This window comes from Pelobates fuscus, chromosome 4 (assembly GCF_036172605.1).
Source record: "Pelobates fuscus isolate aPelFus1 chromosome 4, aPelFus1.pri, whole genome shotgun sequence".
Taxonomy (NCBI): Eukaryota; Metazoa; Chordata; class Amphibia; order Anura; family Pelobatidae; genus Pelobates; species Pelobates fuscus.
Genome location: NC_086320.1, coordinates 69272509 through 69294144, shown reverse-complemented (window position 1 = coordinate 69294144; position 21636 = coordinate 69272509). Strand labels below are relative to the sequence as shown.

At 44.4% G+C, this 21636-nt stretch overlaps 1 protein-coding gene across 1 annotated transcript in view; it reads left to right on the top strand.

The window, feature by feature from the left end:
• Positions 1 to 21636, top strand: part of LOC134607790 (carbonic anhydrase 13-like) — a 51180-nt gene that overhangs the window by 16710 nt on the left and 12834 nt on the right. The window contains exons 3-4 of the mRNA XM_063450344.1: positions 884 to 1002; positions 18949 to 19044. Of these exons, the coding sequence (XP_063306414.1) occupies positions 884 to 1002; positions 18949 to 19044 (215 nt within the window). The remainder of the gene's footprint in view (positions 1 to 883; positions 1003 to 18948; positions 19045 to 21636) is intronic.

The window sequence follows — 21636 nt, the reverse complement described above, 5'->3', positions numbered from 1 at the left end:
GGAGAATATATAAAAAAAATTAAAATATTTAAATATTAAAATATTTTTCAAAACATTAAAGGGACACTATAGTCACCAGAACAACTACAGCCTATTGAATTTGTTCTGTGAGTAGAATCATTACCTTCAGGCTTTTTGCTGTAAACACTGTCTTTTCAGAGAAAATGCAGTATTTACATTACAGCCTAGTGATGACTTTACTGGCCACTCCTTAGATGGCTGTTAAAGATCCTTCCTAGGTCATGGCTGCCTAAAATGCATCCAAACATTCAGTGTCTCCTCCCTGTGCATGCAGACACTGAACTTTCCTCATAGGGATTAATTGATTCAATTCATCTCTATGAGGAGATGCTGATTGGCCAGGGCTGTGTTTGAATTGTGCTGGCTCTGCCCCTGATCTGCCTCTTTTTCAATCTCAGCCAATCCTATGGAGAAGCATTGTGATTGGATCAGGCTACCACTTCTGATGATGCCAGCAGACAGTTTGTTATTCTGAGGCAAACAACATGCAGAGCTACAGCTTCAGGCTTGAATGCAAGAAAGACTTTACTATATTTAGAGAGGCACGAGGGGCCCAAGGGGGCTTGATGGCGGTTTTAAGACTATAGGATCAAGAATACATGTTTATGTTCCTGACCCTATAGTGTTCCTTTAAATCATTTGAAAAGTTTATCAAAACATATTAAATTGCTTTAAAGTTTTTCCATAAATATTAAATCATTTGAAAAACATATCCACAAATATTACATTGAGGTCTTTATTAGATAAATGTATCAATCCAGTTTTTTTTACATTCACAAGGTGAAAAAATGCATTTTAAGCAGATGCTAGGAAAAGACATTGTAGGAGCAAAGTTACTAAAGTTATCTTGTCCTATTCACAGTACTCAGTGATGGACCATTAACTGGGAATTATCGCTTACTTCAGTTTCATTTTCATTGGGGTTCAACTGATGAAACCGGCTCTGAGCATGTTATAGATGGAAAAGTTTACCCTGCAGAGGTAAGATTTTGAAAATAATTGATTCAAACTATGAAATTATGAAGTTTAGAGAACACGATCAAAAATTTTATCATTACATCATATAATAATCAATTGTTTAGTGAGTTCACATGCAATTAGATGCAAGAGAGTGGTAATCATTGCCCGGATTTGCAATGGCCCTGCGGTGGCAGACAGGAGAGGGCAGCACGGCCAGTGGGGAGAACAAAGATTACACTCACGGGTCAGTCCATTCTTCTCTTGTGTGGCCGAGTGTGAGATTTACCGGATAGGCCCCTGCAGGGTGGCATAGAATGGAGAGGTGCATTTCCTCTCCCTCTCCTCTGCACTCAGAATGTTGACTCGGGCTACCACAGCAACGCTCTGATACATTTCCGTATGCTGGTTAGTAGAAACTGTCTGTACCCTCATGGGTGCAGGCATGCCGCATCTCCCACCGAAAAACAAGAGACCAGATTAAAGTAAGCTTTAAGGAGGGTGGAATAAATGTTAGTTTTGTTTTTTAAGCCACTAGCCTCCCTAAAGTCCTTACTACCCAGTTAAGACCTGCAGTGGTTATTGTACTGCGGTCTTCTATTCCTTTCCCAACAGCTGAGCATAAGTGATTATAGCTGCAGCAGGGAGTAGAGGAATAGTAGAGATGAATGCAGCTTCCAAGACGATTCTCCCCAGCAAATAGAATATTCCCCAAACATGAGCCTAGACTTCATGAAGGGTGTACCAGGAATGATCTATATTGAAAACTGGCTTTTATGAGAAATCCTTCTGCAAGAGGACCTCTTACAGCAAACAAAGACATTAACCAATCATTATACAGTTTTGCAGTAATACACGCCTTCCCTCTGCCTGGGAGATATTGAGATAAGTTAAGGAATAAATCAATTATCTCCAGGCAGAGGGCACACACTTTCCCCAAAAGTTAGAACACCCCTTTCCCCACAAGGTATCCTCACAAATTACATATCCCCTGATAGCCCTGATCTGGGGGACAAACATATCCAAATTTCACCCAGATCGGTTCAGGGGTTCTTAAAAAGTGTGGAAGTCATGTTTTACCGACCACACACGAGGCTCCTGCCCAAAACAGTTCCACGAATTCTGCGTGTGCGGTCGGTCAATTAAGAAAAAGGCAAAAAACGAACAAAATACAGAATAGATCCTCCTGGCTCATAGGAGCGATTGTTCCCCTTGTCTGTACAAACAAAACTACCGAATGCCGCTCTTCTGGCTGTTCGGTATGTAAGGGAAGCCGGCGTGCGGTAGTTTCAGTGGTGGTTCGTGAGGTTGAGTGTCCGATTTTAGTTCCAGACACTCGATGACCAAGTCCCGCTGACTCCCCTCGTGCGAACAAGATGGCCGCCGTTTTCTTTTCCACGTGGCGTTTGTCTATACGAACAGCGGCCGCCCAGGGAGCACTTAATCAACGGTTCTTTTGAACTTAATGAGCCAGGAGGGTGGTCGGTGTTCGGTAGTTTCAAACTACCGAACTAATATCCAATATTCATGCAGTGAATGGAGGAAACAAACAAATACAGAAGAAAATGTCAAATCAAAGTCAATTTTCTTCACATAACCCCACTACAGTGCCAGATACAACAAAGCATCCACACACATGCACACTCTCCCGCCCTACCCCACTTATCCATCCACCCACCCACCTGGTTACATTCACCACTCAATCATGCCCCAAACTAATCGTTTGAATGCAGCCACCTCATGCATCTCATACTGAAAACCTTGTGTTTGTTTGTGGCAGCAAATATGGCCCTGTTTGTTAGTAGACTTTCTTAAATGGATGAAAAAATGGAGCACACCAAGAACATGCATTTCTTATTCACGGTTCTGTTGTAGAGACAAAAATACATTTAAAATATACACAAGGGAACAACACACACAAAATACTCTATAAACCTTTACAAGCTACTTGCAATTACCTACTTGGCAATATACCAGAATTTAACCAAACCATATTGTGAAAAAACCCTATTCATGTTTGCTCTGCATTCGGTATATCAATCTACCGAACACTGACCACCCCCTGGCTCATAACTACAACCACAGGATTAAGTGCTCTCTCTGTGTATGCGCCGTTCATATTACCAAACGCAACGTGCTGGAGAAAACGGCGGCCATCTTGTCGCACGAACGCAGGCAGCAGGACTTGATCGACTGCACGAACATCGGTGAAACCATGCGAACGCCTGCGTCTTTCCGCAACAAGCCAGGAGAGCACTGTTCGCTCTCCTGAACAAACGCTACCTATTAGCCAGGGGAACCGTCCAACAGTTTATTTGAATCGAACTCCCGAAATCGACCGCTTCAACTAAAACTCTGGAACTCTTTTGGACCGACGCCTCCTGAGAGGTCGGTCAAAACTTCACCCTGGTGACGATTCGGCTGTATTCGTGGAATTTGAGCGCTATTTGGACAACTTGGGCGCTCAGATCCAAGTTATCCGGGGATATAACATTTGTGGGGGTTCCTATATGTTTTTTATGTATTTTTATGTGTTTTGATATTTTATGTCATTTATGCTTAGTCATGCTGACACTGTAATTTGTAGCCATTTTGTGGGAGTGTTCTGGGTGTGTTTTTCAGCCTCCTGATTTTGTATATAAGTGGGCCAGTTGACCAGATTAAACACATTCGTTTCTACTCTTCATCAAGTCTAGGCTGATGTTTAGGGAACTTGGGCTATAATCGCTACTGCGCTTGGGAATCGGGAGATTTATAACGGCTATACTCAGCCAGAGTATAGGGGATCCATTACAGATATGTCACTGTGTTTAAATGAATAGTTCCAGAACTATACCCACTAGAGCATACAAGGGATCTCCTGGTACCATAACCACTACAGCATGCAGTAATGGTTATAGTGCTGGGAGTCTTCCTTTAAGTCTACCTCTGCTTCAAGCTACCGCCTTATCTGTTTGTCCTATATTAATCACAACATGCTAACTGGAATGCTTGGTACCTAAATGGTTAAATTATATGGTTGTGCTTTTAGATGGGCAATATTAGAGGTAACTATTAATCTAACTTTTTACACACTTAAACAATAGATGAATGTTCAGAGTAATTTTTATTCGATGAATTCAACATAACACATCACAAGTGACAAAACCCCTTTAAACTGATTTTTGTATAATTCAGCATTAAACACAATGAGGGTGATGTATAATAATTCTGGCATTTGCTTTCATGTTTGCATTCGTTTTGTTAACATACGCTATTTTTTATGTATTACACTATTACTTCACCTTTATAATTCAGCATTTTATATATTGGCATTTTTTTCAGCTTTTTCTGTAATTCACCAAAATAATCCATGCTTCTGACAATTTCTATTTCTCCTTCAGATGTTTGCTAATTTTTCTAAATATAGACTATTGACTACTATCAGAAAACAATCAAATGAGTAATATTACTAGGGAAAATGTGTATTTGTAATTTGAAAGATTTTTTTATTCCCTAACCCCTTCACTACAGAGAACTTTTTGAATGAAAATGTGTTAGCATAACATACCATAACACAATCATTTTGTGTATATATTCCTTCGCAGACAAATGTAAAATTAAAATTATATAAATTTATACAATTTCAATTTTTCACTTATTAATTGAACCTTTTTAAAAATATTTTGTAAATGAAAATCTTTAGCTAGTATACAGTGTGCTTTATGTTGTTATATGTCACAGAGGGTCTAACATTTTAGTATTAAAGCAAAACTGTGACATAAATAAATAAATAAAGATGGTCAAATACTTTGCATATAGATATTTGTAAGTACCCTGAAGGCATTACTAGCAGTACAGCTTACTAGAAATAACAATGGAATATAAAATGTCTGCATTTGAGCCAACTTATTCCGCAGTGCTTTGCAATATTATAAAAGGGGGGATTTAACAATAAATGACAATTACAAAATGGTTCAGGAACAAAAAGTTAATCAAGACCCTGCTCAAATAAGCTTACAGTCTAGAGATAAATACAGTTAAATCATATATTTCTAAAATAAGGTATTTAAAACTGCTATAGCAATCTTTCAGTCTTTGGAAGACTAATGCAATGGTATCACACACAGAAACTTCCTGACATTTTCAGGACATTTATATCAGATACAATAGACATCTGACATATACATACAGTCAGGTCCATAAATATTGGGACATCGACACAATTCTAATCTTTTTGGCTCTATACACCAACACAATGGATTTGAAATGAAATGAACAAGATGTACTTTAACTTTAATTTGAGGGTATTTACATCCAAATCAGGTGAACGGTGTAGGAATTACAACAGTTTGTATATGTGCCTTTTCTGAGAAAATACAGTGTTTACATTGAGAGCTAGGAACACCTCCAGTTGCAGTCACTCACAGGGAACCAGAGGGACTTCGGAGTTGATGGAGGCATAATATGCCTCCATCCTCTCAGATCTGCTGTGCACGAGCATCCTGTGATTAAGTATCTCCTCCCACTGCATGCAGACACTGAACTTTCCTCATAGAGATTCATTGATTCAATTCATCTCTATAAGGAGATGCTGATTGGCCAGGGCTGTGTTTGAATCATGCTGCCTCTGCCCCTGATCTGCCTCCGTGTCAGTCTCAGCCAATCCTATGGGGAAGCATTATGATTGGATCAGGCTACCACTTCTGATGATGTCAGCAGACTGTTTTTTTTTTTAGGCAAACAGCATGCAGAGTTACAGCTTCTGGCTTGAATACAGTAAGATTTTTACTATATTTATGGAGGTATGAGGGACCCAGGGGGGCTAAATGGTGGTGTTAACACTATAGCGTCAGGAATACATGTAGTTGCACGGGTGACTATAGTGTCCCTTTAATATCACCCATGGCACAGTATCATCTAAAACCCCAACTCTCCTGCTCTCAGTCAACGCTGAAAAATCATTTGATAGAGTAGATTGGGATTACCTATTTTCTACCCTTGAGACACTGGGGCTGGGACCTAACTTCAGGAACTGGGTACAGATGCTATATAGGGGACCTACGGCCACGGTTAAGGTTAATGGGCAGAACTTGCCTTTGTTTCAGATCTAGGCAGGGATCCCTAGTCACCCCTCCTCTTTTTTCTGGCTGTGGAGCCTTTTCTGAATGCCATCAGGACCAATGGTATGGTACAAGGGGAAGGGAGATAAAAGTTTCCGCCTTTGCGGATGACATGCTCCGAACCTTCACCAACCCAGAGCAATTGCTCACACACATCAAGGCAGAAATAGATTTAGTGCATGCTCCAATTTCAAAATCAGCGCTGACAAATGCAAAATACTGGGGCTAGGAATAGGTTCACTCATGAAATCTAGAGTCCAGCCTGACGTATCTGGGTATTAAACTTACTCGCACTACTAAGGGTCTCTACCGACTTAACTATCTCCTTCTCCTAGCGGACATTGAATCCAAATTGAGACAATAGGATAAACCTCACTTTTCGCTCTTTGGTAGAGTCAACATTCTTAAGATGATGATCCTGCCAAGGATCCTTTATTTGTTTCAAGCTCTAACCAATTCTTTCATACACTGAAGAGGTCTTTTCTGGCTTTTGTATGGGGACATAAAAAAATCACGGTTGGCATACGATATCCTTACACGCAATAGCAAGGGGCTCGAGCCTACCCCATATTTACAAATATTATATCTCAGTCCTATTCACCAGGATAAGGGAGTGGAAAGATGAGGTTCACAAAAAGGCATGGCATGACTTGGAACAAAGTTTCTCCGCAGTACCACTGGCCACACTTCCCTGGCAGATCTGCCACTTGCAAAAAATATCGCAGGTTCCCCAACCCCTTATACACCATATTCTGCAAAAATGGAAATTACACAAAAATACATGGAATTTATCCCCTCGTATATCCCCATTATTCCTGCTGGCAAATAACCCGGACCTCCAAAGAGGCTGGGGAGCACTATTTCTGACGAAACTGCTGGGATTAGCGAATCCACAACTCAGTGACAAATTAACAGCAGATGAACCGCCCAAATTTATTGCTCTTCAATGGCCTAGTGGGCACTCTTCACTGAATGAAATTGTCTCCACATTGTCTCCCTTGCAGATACAGACGGGTACCTCCTAAACTGAGGAACCCAGTGTCAACGTACAGGGCTGGGTATATACATATCGTTTCATATTGCACTGACAACTATTTTGTAAAACATGACAATGTGCGTATATGCTGTGTATGTACATTCCCCCTGACTGTCCCTTTCTCCTTTCTGTACCCCTATGTTATTATTGCAAAACAATAAATGGAACTTGAATGGAACAAAAAACAATTAGACAATTCGGATAGGATATCTAACAGCTTCATACTAGAGTTCAGAAATTGGAGGAAAACAGAGATGCTTCTTCTACACATCTGAAAGTTATCCAAGAAAACTACAGCCCAATATTTTAGAGGCACTCCACAGAAAATTAGATGATGTAAACAGTCAGGGGAGAGGAAATCAGGGGATCCCTGTACAAGAAAACACCACAAAATACATACAAGATACCCTACAAGATTTATTTAACACCATTTTGGAGAGGCCTGTGGACTCTTATTAAGTTTGATAGGGCCCACAGGACCACACAACCTTCAAATCTGCAAAATGAATCTCCCCATGACATTATCTGTATGGTTCATCACCTCCCTCTGAATGAGGAAAAGCTACAAAGATCCGGGGGCTTGGACTCCCTCACCTACAAAGGACACAGTGTCCTTATACTGCAGGCTCTCTCGTTAATGGCCTTGGCAGCTAAAAGAGCCCTGCTGCCTATTATGGATGCTCTGACAACCAGGTGCATTAGGTACACATGGGCATTCCCTTTGGCCTATCAGTAACCCATCAGGGAAATACCAGCGCTATAACTTCCTACAATAAGGTCCCAATTTTCCTACAGGTCCTTGCACTTCCGATGTGGAAATTCAAGATAGGCAATTGGATTATTTCTGTCATTATATTCTCTTTTGTTGTAGTTTTCTGTCTTTCTCCACTCCACTTTAAGCCTTAGCTACCGCAAACGTCCCCACTAGCAGTGCAAACATCCCCACTCGCAGTGCTTCTACTCTCTCCTGGGTCGTAAAGCCCATAGTGGGACTTGTACTGTCTCTCACACAATGATTTTGAATACTCTAGTTAAAGTTATACATAGTTACGTTGTTGTACTATTTTGCCCTTACTTATATTTCTATTTTACATATTTCTATTTTACATTTTAGTTATTCATGGACACGATTTGCAAGATTCTTGTGCTACCTGTATAACTTTGAAGTATTAGGATATGCCTGTGTGATATGGTGCGATTAAGGCCAATATCCCTCAATTAGGCATGTTAAATACACCAGAAAATCAAACGATTTTTCTGAGTGATTTGCATAAATGGGTTTCCTTCAGGAAACACATTTTAAATAAGGTTCAGCATCAACCCTCGTTCCAAACATATGACACAAGCATTTTTCAGTAACTACAATGGTGGGAAATCATGAGGAGTGACTATTGTATTCTCTACTAACACTGTTTTCAGACTGTATCCGCAGGGTTGATTTTTATTCCTAAAGGGATTTATTCATGTAGTATTCACTTCTGCCAATATCTGTTCATCAAATGGGTATTGAGAAGTTTAGAGGCCCTTTGGGGAGGGAATGTTGGAAATGGTAGGTGATTGGAATTTTTTCATGGGCCTTGCAGCATCTACAAGGGCAAAGATACAAAACTCCATAAGCGGAAAGTCCTACAGAGAGCATTACAACCAACAATAATTAGATTGGGCATGTTAGCCTGTCTATCAGAAACTATTTATTTTACTCTTCCAGGGCACATTCGCACTCTAGGTAAGATATGTTTTTTTCTCTCACACAGACATCTGCACATGCTTATGGAGGCTGACATAGGAAGTATAGCCTGCATCAATGGCATTTAAATGAAACATTATTGGATAATCCCTTTGTAGTCACATACATTAGAATAGCTATTAAAGATTATTTTGCTGATAATGATGCTACGGAAGGATTGGGAGGCGCACAAAAGTGTAATTAGGTGTCATTTTATCAAATGTGGCATCTGGATTAAAAAGGAACAAAATGCAAAGACACCTGACTCAGGAAATACAATTGGAAATTCTCTTGGAAATGGCACACAAGGCATCTCCTTCTATAGATATTATAAATAACATGACAGCTAAAATGCTGCAACTGAATGAGATCCTAAATTTGAAGACCCAGCAAACACTTTTGATGGAACATTTTATACCCACAGGAACAAAAGTTGGAAACTGTTAACTAGGGCACTGAAGGGGATACACCAAGCTTCATTCATCTCCAGAATAGTGGACCCTGATGATTGGACAGATGATTAATTCACCTTCTTTCTCAGTTCAACTACCTCCCCGATTCTGAGGGTGACCATCTCTCTATTCCCTAAGCCTTGAAAGTACCATGAGAGATATAGTAGCTACAGGCCGATTTTGCTTTGAAACACAAACCTGTATTTATAAGCATTACAACCATCTTTTGTCTGGACTAGTCTAGTCCGTTCAGGCCGATTTCATTCAGGGTCGAGAGGCACATGTTAACACCCCTAAAATTGTTAACATCATTCATGGAGCAAAAGCAGTTTGCACCTTATTGCTTTCTCTCGATTAGGAGAAGGTTTCTTTGAATGAAATGGTTTTGTGTTCGAGGCTTTGGGTTTGGGTCAAGATTTTGATCCTGGGTGCAAGCAATATATAGGGGACCAAAGGCATATATCTGTATTAATGGCAGACTCTTTCCGGCCTTTGATATAAATATTGGTACAAGGCTTTTTTATGGCTATAATGCACTGTCCACCTTTACATTAGAGGTCCAGAAATACCCTACGTGTGTACAGTCAAGTGATCAATTTATTCAATTGTATGTGTCTTATTGTTTTATTTTGAGTTGAGTTTCCTTTTTGCACTTTTCTTTCCTTCCAAACTAACAATTGTTCTATATAGGTTTACAATCACCATGCTCACCAGAAGCGTATATGATTGGATGTTTCTAAATTATCACACTTACTTTGCTTTTTTGTATATAAGCTGAATAACAGTTATGTATTGCTGTTTAACTTAATAACATTTTATTTAAAAATAAATATTAATATTGTCAGAAAAGAGGTGCACTCTTTGACTTCTTTTTTTGTACATTGGGAGCGACACATTTGTAAAATGCAAAAATAATCCAAATGCAATAGGAAAATAAAGTACAAATAAGAGTATACATTGGCGCAAATAGGAAAAGCAACAGAAAAATATTTAAATTGAGCACAACATTTTTATATATTGTGATATATTGTGCTTATTTATTCTAAGATGATATTTGATGACAGTAAAATACCGGAGGTAGAAACTGTAGCGTATAAAAAGAATACTTGAAGAAACAGTTTTCAGTAAATATTGTGCAACAACCCAGCCCTCAAGATATGTCTGTCATTTCAAAATCTAGTCATTCACACACAGGTGAATGTCATTAACAGGTGTATCTTCAAATTCAATGAATCACTGCCACCCACATAAAGTTGCCACCTCTCTTGGAAAAATATACTGGCCATGGTAATTTGCATAATAACGAGGAAAATTCTGAAAAATCACAGAACGACTTACAGTTTGATTCTGCTGTATAGAAGGATTGCTCAACAGTTTGGGGAGATTGAACTGCCCTTCTAAGTGCTCACTCAAAAGACCCAGCAGCAACAGGCTGTTTGCGTCACATCCCTGTCTGCATCATAGACAATATATACATGTACAAATACACAGGGTTAATTCACCAAACACCCCAGTGTCTCACTCTCAGGGGCTTCCAGCACCCCAGTGTCTCTCTCAGGGGCTCTCAGCACCCCAGAGTCTCTCTCTCAGGGGCTCCCAGTACCCCAGTATCTATCTCTCAGGGGCTCCGAGTACCCCAGTGTCTCTGTTACCAAGTGTCTCTCTCAGGGTCTCCCAGTACCCCAGTGTCTCTGTCAGGGGCTCTCAGCACCCCAGTGTCTCTGCTCACAGCACCCCGGTGTCTCTGTCAGGGGCTCACAGCCCCCCGTGTCTCTGTCAGGGGCTCCCAGCACCCCAGTGTCTCTGTCACCAAGTGTCTCTGTCAGGGTCTCCCAGTACCCCAGTGTCTCTGTCAGGGGCTCCCAGCACCCCAGTGCCTCTGTCAGGGGCTCCAACCACCCCAGTGTCTCTGTCAGGGGCACCAAGCACCCCAGTGTCTCTGTCATAGGCTCCAAGCACATCAGTGTCTCTGTCAGGGGCTCTCAGCACCCCCAATGTCTCTGTCAGGGGCTTCCAGTACCCCAGTGTCTCTGTCAGGGGCTCCCAGCACCCCAGCAGGGCCGGCGCTTCCTATAGGCAACTTAGGCAGCAGCCACCTGAGCGCTCTATAGAGAGCCTCAGCCTCCCTCCTGCCAGTCCCTCAGTGTAGCGTAGCCGAGCTCCGTTCTGGTCCGAGATACAGGAGCATCCGTTTCCTGTACCCGGCCGGACTGACAGGAAGTGCTCACTGAGTAACTGAGAGGAGAGATCACTAAAGGTGGGGGTAGGAGAGACAATGAGGGGGGAGAGGAGAGACCACTAGGGGAGGAGGGGGGAGGAGAAACCACTAATGGAAAGGGGGGGAGGAGAGGAGAGACCTCTAATGGAAAGGGGGGAGGAGGGGAGAGTCCACTAATGGAAAGGGGGGGGGGAGAGGAGAGAGATGACTAATGGAAAGGGAGGAGAGGAGAGGGGGCGGGGGATCACTAAGGGACACGGGAGATCACCAAGGGACATGGGAGATCACCAAGGGACAATGGGGCAAGGGATATGAGGAATCAGCAAGAGGGAAGTTCACTGCGATACCTCCTGCCAGTCCCTCAGTGTAACGTGGCCGAGCTCCGATCCGGTCCATGGTACAGGAGCATTCGTTTCCTGTACCCGGCCTGACTGGCAGGAAGTGCTCACTGAGAGGAGAGATCACTGAGGGTGGGGGAGAAGAGAGACCACTAGGAGACAAGGGGGGGGAGGAGAGACCATTAATGGAAAGGGGGGAGGAGGGGAGGAACCACTAATGGAAAGGGGGGAGAGGAGAGACCAGTAGGGGGGGACAGAGGAGAGCAGAGACCACTAAGGGGGAGGGGGAGAGGAGAGATCACTAATGGAAAGGGGGGGAGAAGAGGAGAGTACACTAAGGGAGAGTACACTAAGGCGGTGGAGGAGAGTGGAGACCACTGGGGGGGCAGAGGAGAGACTGCTAATGGGGTGGAGACAACTAATGGAGAGGAGAGATCACTAATGGAAAGGGGGGAGAAGAGGAGAGTACACTAAGGGAGGCAGGGGAGGAGAGTAGAGACCAATGGGGGGGCAGAGGAGAGACCACTAATGGGGAGGAGACGACTAATGGAAAGTGGGGGAGAGGAGAGACCACTGGGGGGGGGGCAGAGAAGAGCAGAGACCACTAAGGGGGAGAGGGAGAGGAGAGATCACTAATGGAAAGTAGAGGAGAAGAGGAGAGTACACTAAGGGAGGTGGGGGAGGAGAGTAGAGACCACTGAGGGGGGGGGGCAGAGATGACTAATGGAAAGTATGGGAGAGGAGAGACCACTGGGGAGGAGGGGGAGGAGAAACCACTAATGGAAAGGGGAGGGAGGAGAGGAGAGCAGAGACCAATAAGGGGGAGGGGGGAGAGAAGGGATCACTAATCAAAAGAGGGGGAGGGGGAGGAGAGATCACTAATCAAAAGAGGGGGAGAGGGGAGAGGAGAGATCACTAATGGGAAGGGGGGAGAAGAGGAGAGTACACTAAGGGAGGTAGGGGAGGAGAGTAGAGACCACTAAGGGGGGGCAAAGGAGAAGCCACTAATGGGGTGGAGACGAATAATGGAAAGTGGGGGAGAGGAGAGACCACTGGGGGGGGACAGAGGAGACCACTGGGGGAGGGCAGAGGAGAGCAGAGACCACTAAGGGGGAGGGGGGAGACAAGAGATCACTAATGAAAGGGGGGTGAGAAGACGAGAGTACACTAAGGGAGGCGGGGGAAGAGAGTAGAGACCACTGGGGGCAGAGACGACTAATGGAAAGTGGGACAGAGGAGAGAACACTGGGGGGGACAGAGGAGAGCAGAGACCACTAAGGGGGGGGGGGGGGAGAGGAGAGCTCACTAATGGAAAGGGGGGAGAAGATGAGAGTATACTAAGGGAGGTGGGGTAGAGAGTAGAGACCACTGAGGGGGGTAGAGGAGAGACCACTAATGGGGTGGAGATGACTAATGGAAACTGGGGAAGAGGAGAGACCACTAGGGGTGGGGGCAGAGGAGAGCAGAGACCACTAAGAGAGAGGGGGAGAGATCACTAATGGAAAGGTGGGGGAAGAGGAGAGTACACTAAGGGAGGCGGTGGAGGAGAGTAGAGACCAATGAGGGGGGGCAGAGGAGAGACCACTAATGGGGTGGAGATGACTAATGGAAAGTGGGGGAGAGGAGAGACCACTGGGGGGGGGGGCAGAGGAGAGCAGAGACCACTAAGGGGGAGAGGGAGAGGAGAGATCACTAATGGAAAGTAGGGGAGAAGAGGAGAGTACACTAAGGGAGGTGGGGTAGGAGAGTAGAGACCACTGAGGGGGGGCAGAGATGACATTAGAGATGACTAATGGACCACTGGGGGGGGTGGGCAGAGGAGAGCAGAGACCAATAAGGGGGAGGGGGGAGAGAAGAGATCACTAATCAAAAGAGGGGGAGGGGGGAGGAGAGATCACTAATGGAAAGGGGGGAGAAGAGGAGAGTACACTAAGGGAGGTAGGGGAGGAGAGTAGAGACCACTGAGGGGGGCAAAGGAGAGGCCACTAATGGGGTGGAGACGACTAATGGAAAGTGGGGGAGAGGAGAGACCACTGGGGGGGACAGAGGAGAGCAGAGACCACTAAAGGGGAGAGGGGAAACAAGAGATCACTAATGGAAAGGGGGGGGTGAGAAAAGGAGAGTACACTAAGGGAGGCGGGGGAGGAGAGTAGAGACCACTGGGGAGGCAGAGACGACTAATGGAAAGTGGGACAGAGGAGAGAACACTGGGGGGGTCAGAGGAGAGCAGAGACCACTAAGGGGGGAGGGGGGAGAGAGGAGAGCTCACTAATGGAAAGGGGGGGAGAAGAGGAGAGTATACTAAGGGAGGTGGGGAAGAGAGCAGAGACCACTGAGGGGGGTGGGGGGGCAGAGGAGAGACCACTAATGAGGTGGAGATGACTAATGGAAACTGGGGAAGAGGAGAGACCACTAGGGGGGGCAGAGGAGAGCAGAGACCACTAAGAGGGAGGGGGAGAGATCACTAATGGAAAGGGGGGGAAGAGGAGAGTACACTAAGGGAGGCGGGGGAGGAGAGTAGAGACCACTGAGAAGGCGCAGGGGAGATACCACTAATGCGGGGGGGGCAGAGGAGAGACCACTAATGGGGTGGAGACGACTAATGGAAAGTGGGGGAGAGGAGAGACCACTAAGGGATGGGGTGGAGAGACCACTAAGGGGCAGGGGAAAGCTCTATGGGGAGCAAGGAGAGACCACTCAGGGATAGGGGAGGAGAGGAGAAAACACTAAGGGGCACGGGAGAGCTCTATTTGGGGTTGGGGTAGGAGAGAGTACTAGGAGACAGGAGGGAAGATCTCTAAGGGATGGGAGGGGAGAGCACAACGAGAAAGGGGGCGGGGAGATCACTAAGGGACAGGGGAGATCACTAAAAGACAGGGGAGATCACTAAGGGACTGGGGGGCAGGGGAGAATCTCTAAAGGACAGGAGGGGAGAGCAGTAAGGGACAAGAGGGGAGAGAGGCTGAGGAAGGGGGGAAAGAGAAGCACAAAGAGGCTGGTAGGACTCAGCCCATATCCAAGCCAACAAACTCCCTCTTTCACACTACACACACAATGCTTCCCTATACATACACAGAAACACACCATGCTTCCCTTACACAAAGAAAACATACAATGCATCCATTACACACAAAGATAATGCATCCCTTGCACACATGCACAGAAACACACACTGCATCCCCTCTGTCAGGGGCTCCCAGCACCCCAGTGTCTCGGTCAGGGGCTCCCAGCACCCCTGTGTCTCTGTCAGGGGCTCCCAGCACCCATGTTTCTCTGTCCGTGGCTCCCACTACTCCAGCGTCTCTCTCATTGGCTCTCTCAGTGGCTTACAACCTGCCCTCCTACTTGTCTCATCCTCCCCCCCCCCCCCATTCCTCACTTATCTGCTGACTGGACATGCTCTGTGATGTGTTTCTGTTCCCCCATAGAGAGAGACAGGGAGATAAAGCAACTTCCTATCCCGACCTTTCTACACGCACACAGCTCCACCTACTGCCTGGCACCAGTATTGCAGTCTACCGACACCGGACAGGAAGCCTGAAATACCAGTCTTGCTGGTAAAATACCGGCCAGGTGGCAACCCTACACCCATACAAATGTGTAGAAACTGTAAACATCTGTAACATTGGGTGTGTTTGAAGAGAATATTTTTATTGGGGAATAGACAGAAGATTGCACAGAACTCGTGACAAGTAATAGATCACTAAACAAAACCATGAGGCAAGCATGAAACTAGTTTCTCTAGAATGCCAAATGTCATCCTGCTCAATATACTTACTAGTAATATTTATAACAATGACATGTCAATCAAAGCCTGGGTTACTGCCAGTAGACTACTGATATCCAGACATCACTAACAAAGAAAAAAATGCATTAAAGGGGTACTCAGGGCTGGACTGCCCCACCCCGATACCGGGAAATATCCCGGTGGGCCAGCACACTAGGGGCCCTGTGCACGGCCGCCTAGTGTGCTCCAGCCCCGGCCACAATTGCAGGGTGACCGGCAGGAGGGGATGTGATCATGTGCTCCCCTCCTGCCGGTCACAGAATGTAGCATGGCCGAGCAGGCAGACCGGGTAGGGGAGCTTCTGTTCCCCTACCCGGTCTGACAGGAAGCAGGAAGCAAGAACGCTCCTCCTGCGAGCAGGCAGGTTGGAGCGTTGCTGTGCGTTACCATAGCAACGCTCCGACCTGCCTGCTGTTCTCGTGGGAGGAGAGCGAAGTCAGCCTGCAGGCTGAACAGCACGCGCCACCACTGGACCACCAGGGATTGAAGAGTAGCCGTCCCCCATCTCCCCTGGGCCCTGGCCAAAAGTAAGGGGGGAGGGGAGTAACATAAAGTTTTTTTTTTTGTAAAATAAATATATCAATGCTAAACCCCCCACACTACACTCCTCCCCCCACCAACAGCACACACCCACAGAACCCCGCACCACACACAGAACCCCCCCACACACACAGAACCCCCCCACACACAGAACCCCCCACACACAGACCCCCCCTACACACAGAACCCCCCCACACACAGAACCCCCACACACACAGAACCCCCACACACACAGAACCCCCCACACACAGAACCTTCCCCCACACACACAGAATCCCCCCACACACACAGAACCTTCCCCCACACACACAGAATCCCTCCACACACACAGAACCCCCCCACACACAGAACCCCTCCAAACAAACAGAACCCCCCACACACAGAGAGAATCCCTCCATACACACAGAACCCCCCACACACAGAACCCCCCACAAACACAGAAGTCCCCCCAAACACACAGAACCCCCCACACACAGAACCCCCCCACACACAGAACCCCCCACACACACAGAACCCCCACACACACAGAACCCCCCCACACACAGAACCCCCCCACACACACAGAATCCCCCCACACACACAGAACCTTCCCCCACACACACAGAATCCCTCCACACACACAGAACCCCCCCACACACAGAACCCCTCCACACACACAGAACCCCCCACACACAGAGAGAATCCCTCCATACACACAGAACCCCCCCACACACAGAACCCCCCACAAACACAGAAGTCCCCCCACACACACAGAACCCCCCACACACAGAACCCCCCACACACACAGAACCCCCCACACACAGAATCCCTTCACACCTTCACACACACAGAACCCCTTCACACACACACAGAACCCCCCACGCACACAGAACTCTTTCACGCACACAGAACCCCTCCACACACACATAGAACCCCTTCACGCACACAGAACCCCTCCACACATAAACAGCACCCCTCCACACACACAGAACCCCTTCACACACACAGAACCTCTTCTCACACACACACAACTCCCCACACACATAGAACCCCTCCACGCACACAGAACCCCTCCACACATAAACAGCACCCCTCCACGCACACAGAACCTCTCCACGCACACAGCACCCCTCCATGCACACAGCACCCCTTCACGCACACAGCACCCCTCCACGCACAAACGGCACTCTCTCCACGCACAAATTTCTTCCATATCTGCGCACTATGCTGGCGCGATGCATTACGGGGCTGGTATGGAATTTTTTTCCAGGGCTGCTTTTTATTCCCAGTCCGGCCCTGGGGGTACTATAGTGTCAGGAATAAAAAGCTGTATTCCTGGCACTATCGCTCTCCCTGCCTCCTCCCCCCTCCCGCCAGTAACAAAAAAGGGTTTAAAAACCTTTATTTACATACTTTATCAGATACCGGACCAAAGGTCTGTTTCGATCAAGGAAGCGCCCCCAGTAGCTGTCTGGCTGACTGGAGGCAGACTTAGAGCTGCAATGCAAACATTGCAATTTCTTTGAAACTGCAATGTTTAACATTGCAGCACTAAGTGCAATAGGTACACTTCAATGAGTTGAAGTGGACTGGGTGCCTATAGTGTCCCTTTAATTATAGAATGTAGAGTCTATAAAAAGTCTACAGATCGAAAAGGATCAAGAAAGGTAAAAGAGTGGGAAACCTGTCTTTCTTCACTTAAAGAGAGTCCAGACAAAGCAGTGTGTGGACCCTCTTTAAGTGAAGAACCACTGATTTCTCACTCTTTTTCCTTTCTTGCTCCTTTTCATTCTGTAGACTTTTCCCATGTATCCCAACATTGCTTCTCCCTCATGTTGTCCTGTAATATCTTCTCCTTTGTTTAATTTCCCAATTCATGACCCTCACCTCCCCATCCTCTGTTTTCAGTTTTTGCCACCTTGACTTGCTTCTCCTAGCTTTCAGTTTACCCTCTCCCAATTCTACTTTTCAATTTTTTTTACTAATGTCCCCACATTTTCCAGACTGAATGATTCATCCCATCTTTTTAAATTCAGTTGCATTGTCCTTGACTTGTTAATTTTAATGATTTGGAATACATTTTTTTCTTTTGTTTGAACATTAAGTTCTGTTTTGGTTTTTTTAGTTCACAAAATCCCAATAACATGTAAATATCAAAAAAAGGATTCCTCATCCTCCCGATTTGTTCAATTAACTGGTAGTGTTAACAACATGTAGTTTAAAATATGAAGAAATACATTCTTAGTGATAGCAAGATATTTGAAAAAACAAACAAAAGCAAATATCAAAATAGAAGAGGGTTGTTCACTAAATTCCATATTTTAGAAAATTAAATACGAGTGGCGAAATTAAGGCTAAATTAGATAATTTGGAAAAATTCTTCAACTTATCTCAAGTCACAGCCTGACTATTTTCCTTCAGTTTTGCAATTGAGATTTAATTTGCTAAAATTTGGAATTTTGTAAATAACCTAATTTGTCTTTTACTCGTCAAAGTGTTGTAAAACTGTGTATATCTTAATGCCAAAACATCTTATACCTTTCACCTCACTCCCTCAATCAATCGGATGAATGTAAAGAACTTTTCTATAACATCTGTGAGTTTGGCAATGGTTAAAATAAAATATAGTCGTTGGTACAACCCAGTATCTCAGCCTCAAATGATCTTGAGATAAGGTAAAATAAACCCTTACAGCCACCCTAGCTGCTTCTTCTAATATTTTTTAAAGAAATGAACTGTCTAATGATTGGTTTTAAAAATGTTGAAATACTTTTTATTTTATGTTTTTAAAGATGCACATAGTTCATTGGAATTCACAGAGGTATTTAACTTTTGAAGAAGCTGCAAAGCACCCTGATGGCTTGGCTGTTATAGGCATACTGCTGAAGGTATGTTATGGAATACTGACATCAGAACACACTACATTTTTCTTGCCTGTTTCAAAAGCAATTCTTTAATACTTAATTATTGCTTTATTTAGAGTTTATTTAGAGTTTTTATTTAGAGTCTTTATTTAGAGTCTTATATAGTTACATTGTTTTTTCCTTTATAATATCTAAAATTCACACTTACAGGAAAATTAAAAAAAAAAAACTACACTTCTCCTTCATACCATGTTATAACTTGTAACGGACCCCTTCCGTTGATAGACGCTTCCTAGCTTGCGCCGAGGACCACAAGCACCGCACTGGACACCACAACCACCGCAGACTCCACATCCGCCGTAGCTTAACTGGAGCCACGCCATCTTCATATCCAATATTAATAACAGTTACATATTATTAATCAGCACATTCCAAATACAAACATACCCAAAAATCATTTGAATCCGTTCAGCCGTTCGGAAGATAGGTATAAGTCCTTTATGACCGACCGCAAGCACATTTTCATGCCCAAAACAGTTCCATGGATTTGGGCTGTGCGGTCGGTCTATTTTGCACCAAGAAAATGACTAAGTCCCATTCGAACGAGCATTCGAATCTTCGAACGGGACTTAGTCTCCAGCCGCGGTGTCGAAGAAGGTACGGGTCAGCGGTGTTCGTGCAATTGGGTAGCCGCAAACAGTTCCATAGATTTGGCTGCACACACCGCTGACCGCGTTCGAATACGTTAAAATGGCCGCCGCCACGCGTTCGTTTGTCGAATGGCAGCCACTTCGACGACTTCGGCACTTCGACGACTTCGGCACTTCGACTGCATTCGAAGTGCCAGTTTAAAAGTTGTAACACTGCTCCACAGTATTTAAAGGGCCATGAACAGCATACAAAAATCCATTATGCCCAAATGTAATTCCTAAAGGGCAATACATTCCAGGGCCATAGTCGCAGGGCAGGAGGCTAGCGATCAGTCCTCTCCAATGCCCAGTGGCAAAGGGAAGTTTGTCACATAACCCATATACTTTAAATAGGAACAAAGATAAAATATATACAGCAAGTGTATAAGATGTAAGGACGGAATCCAGATTTTATTGAAAGTTCCCCAAATTAAACCCCAGAGATGGATGTGATAGTATTTACTGGCATTCTAGGAATAAACACTTCTATAATTCTACTAGTACCTTATAAGGAAGAGAAATGTACAGGCACTCTTCCATCTAACAGGTGCTGGATATCCGGGTAACCCACTCCTGGTACCTCCCAATGATATATGCAACAAAAAAGGATACCGCACTCTGTATAAATACTGCTTAGAAGCTAATTCTTGCAAAAATAGTTTTATTTAAATAATCAAAGCGAATAGAATATCATAAAGGTATAATTGATGACTAACAAAATATATCTACAATCCTACCATTGCACCTAAACAATAATTAATATATACAGAAAGCCCCCAATATAAACCGCAATAGATAATCAAGTAAAGTGCACAGAGGCACTATATGATAGAGAGCCCTCTATCTCTTATATACACTGTACAGAAAAATTCATCAGTAATATAGAAAAAATATATGTGAAAAAACAAAGAGAATGTCCAAAAAATAAAACAGTAAAAAGTCCAAGAGATTATCTCCGGTCTGTGCCAGGATAGAGGAACATGTAGTCAGTCCTCCTTTGTGCAATGCGTCCTCCAGGCTCCTTCCTTGCTTGCTCGTTGTAGGGCGCGCGCGCAATAGAGACATAAGCAGCTTCTCACACTCATTCCCGACAGGGCCATTGAAGGGATCATTGGATTCCGAGCGCGCAGCCCGTTACAGCACCCCACCGCCTGCTACAGCATTTCATCAAAGATAAAGAGACCCTCTACAACAACGAGCAAGCAAGGAAGGAGCCTGGAGGACGCATTGCACAAAGGAGGACTGACTGCATGTTCCTCTATCCTGGCACAGACCGGAGATAATCTCTTGGACGCAGATACAAACAACAAATGATACAGGGAATCCTCTGGCCTCTAACTGTGGTGAGATCTAACCATTTAACACTTGGAGTAATAACTACTTATAATCATCAGTGTACACACATTTGGACTGTAAATACTTTTTTCATTTTTTTTCTCATTTTTTCTTATTTTTTCTTCTTTTTACTGTTTTATTTTTTGGACATTCTCTTTGTTTTTTCACATATATTTTTTCTATATTACTGATGAATTTTTCTGTACAGTGTATATAAGAGATAGAGGGCTCTCTATCATATAGTGCCTCTGTGCACTTTACTTGATTATCTATTGCGGTTTATATTGGGGGCTTTCTGTATATATTAATTATTGTTTAGGTGCAATGGTAGGATTGTAGATATATTTTGTTAGTCATCAATTATACCTTTATGATATTCTATTCGCTTTGATTATTTAAATAAAACTATTTTTGCAAGAATTAGCTTCTAAGCAGTATTTATACAGAGTGCGGTATCCTTTTTGTTGCTAGTACCTTATAAGGATGATCTCTACAGTAACCTAATCAAAGTGCAAGATCAAACAGAATCATGATATTTGCATTTAAAGATGTATAAGAGAAACAGGGAAGGAGAAGGAAAAATGGAAATCAC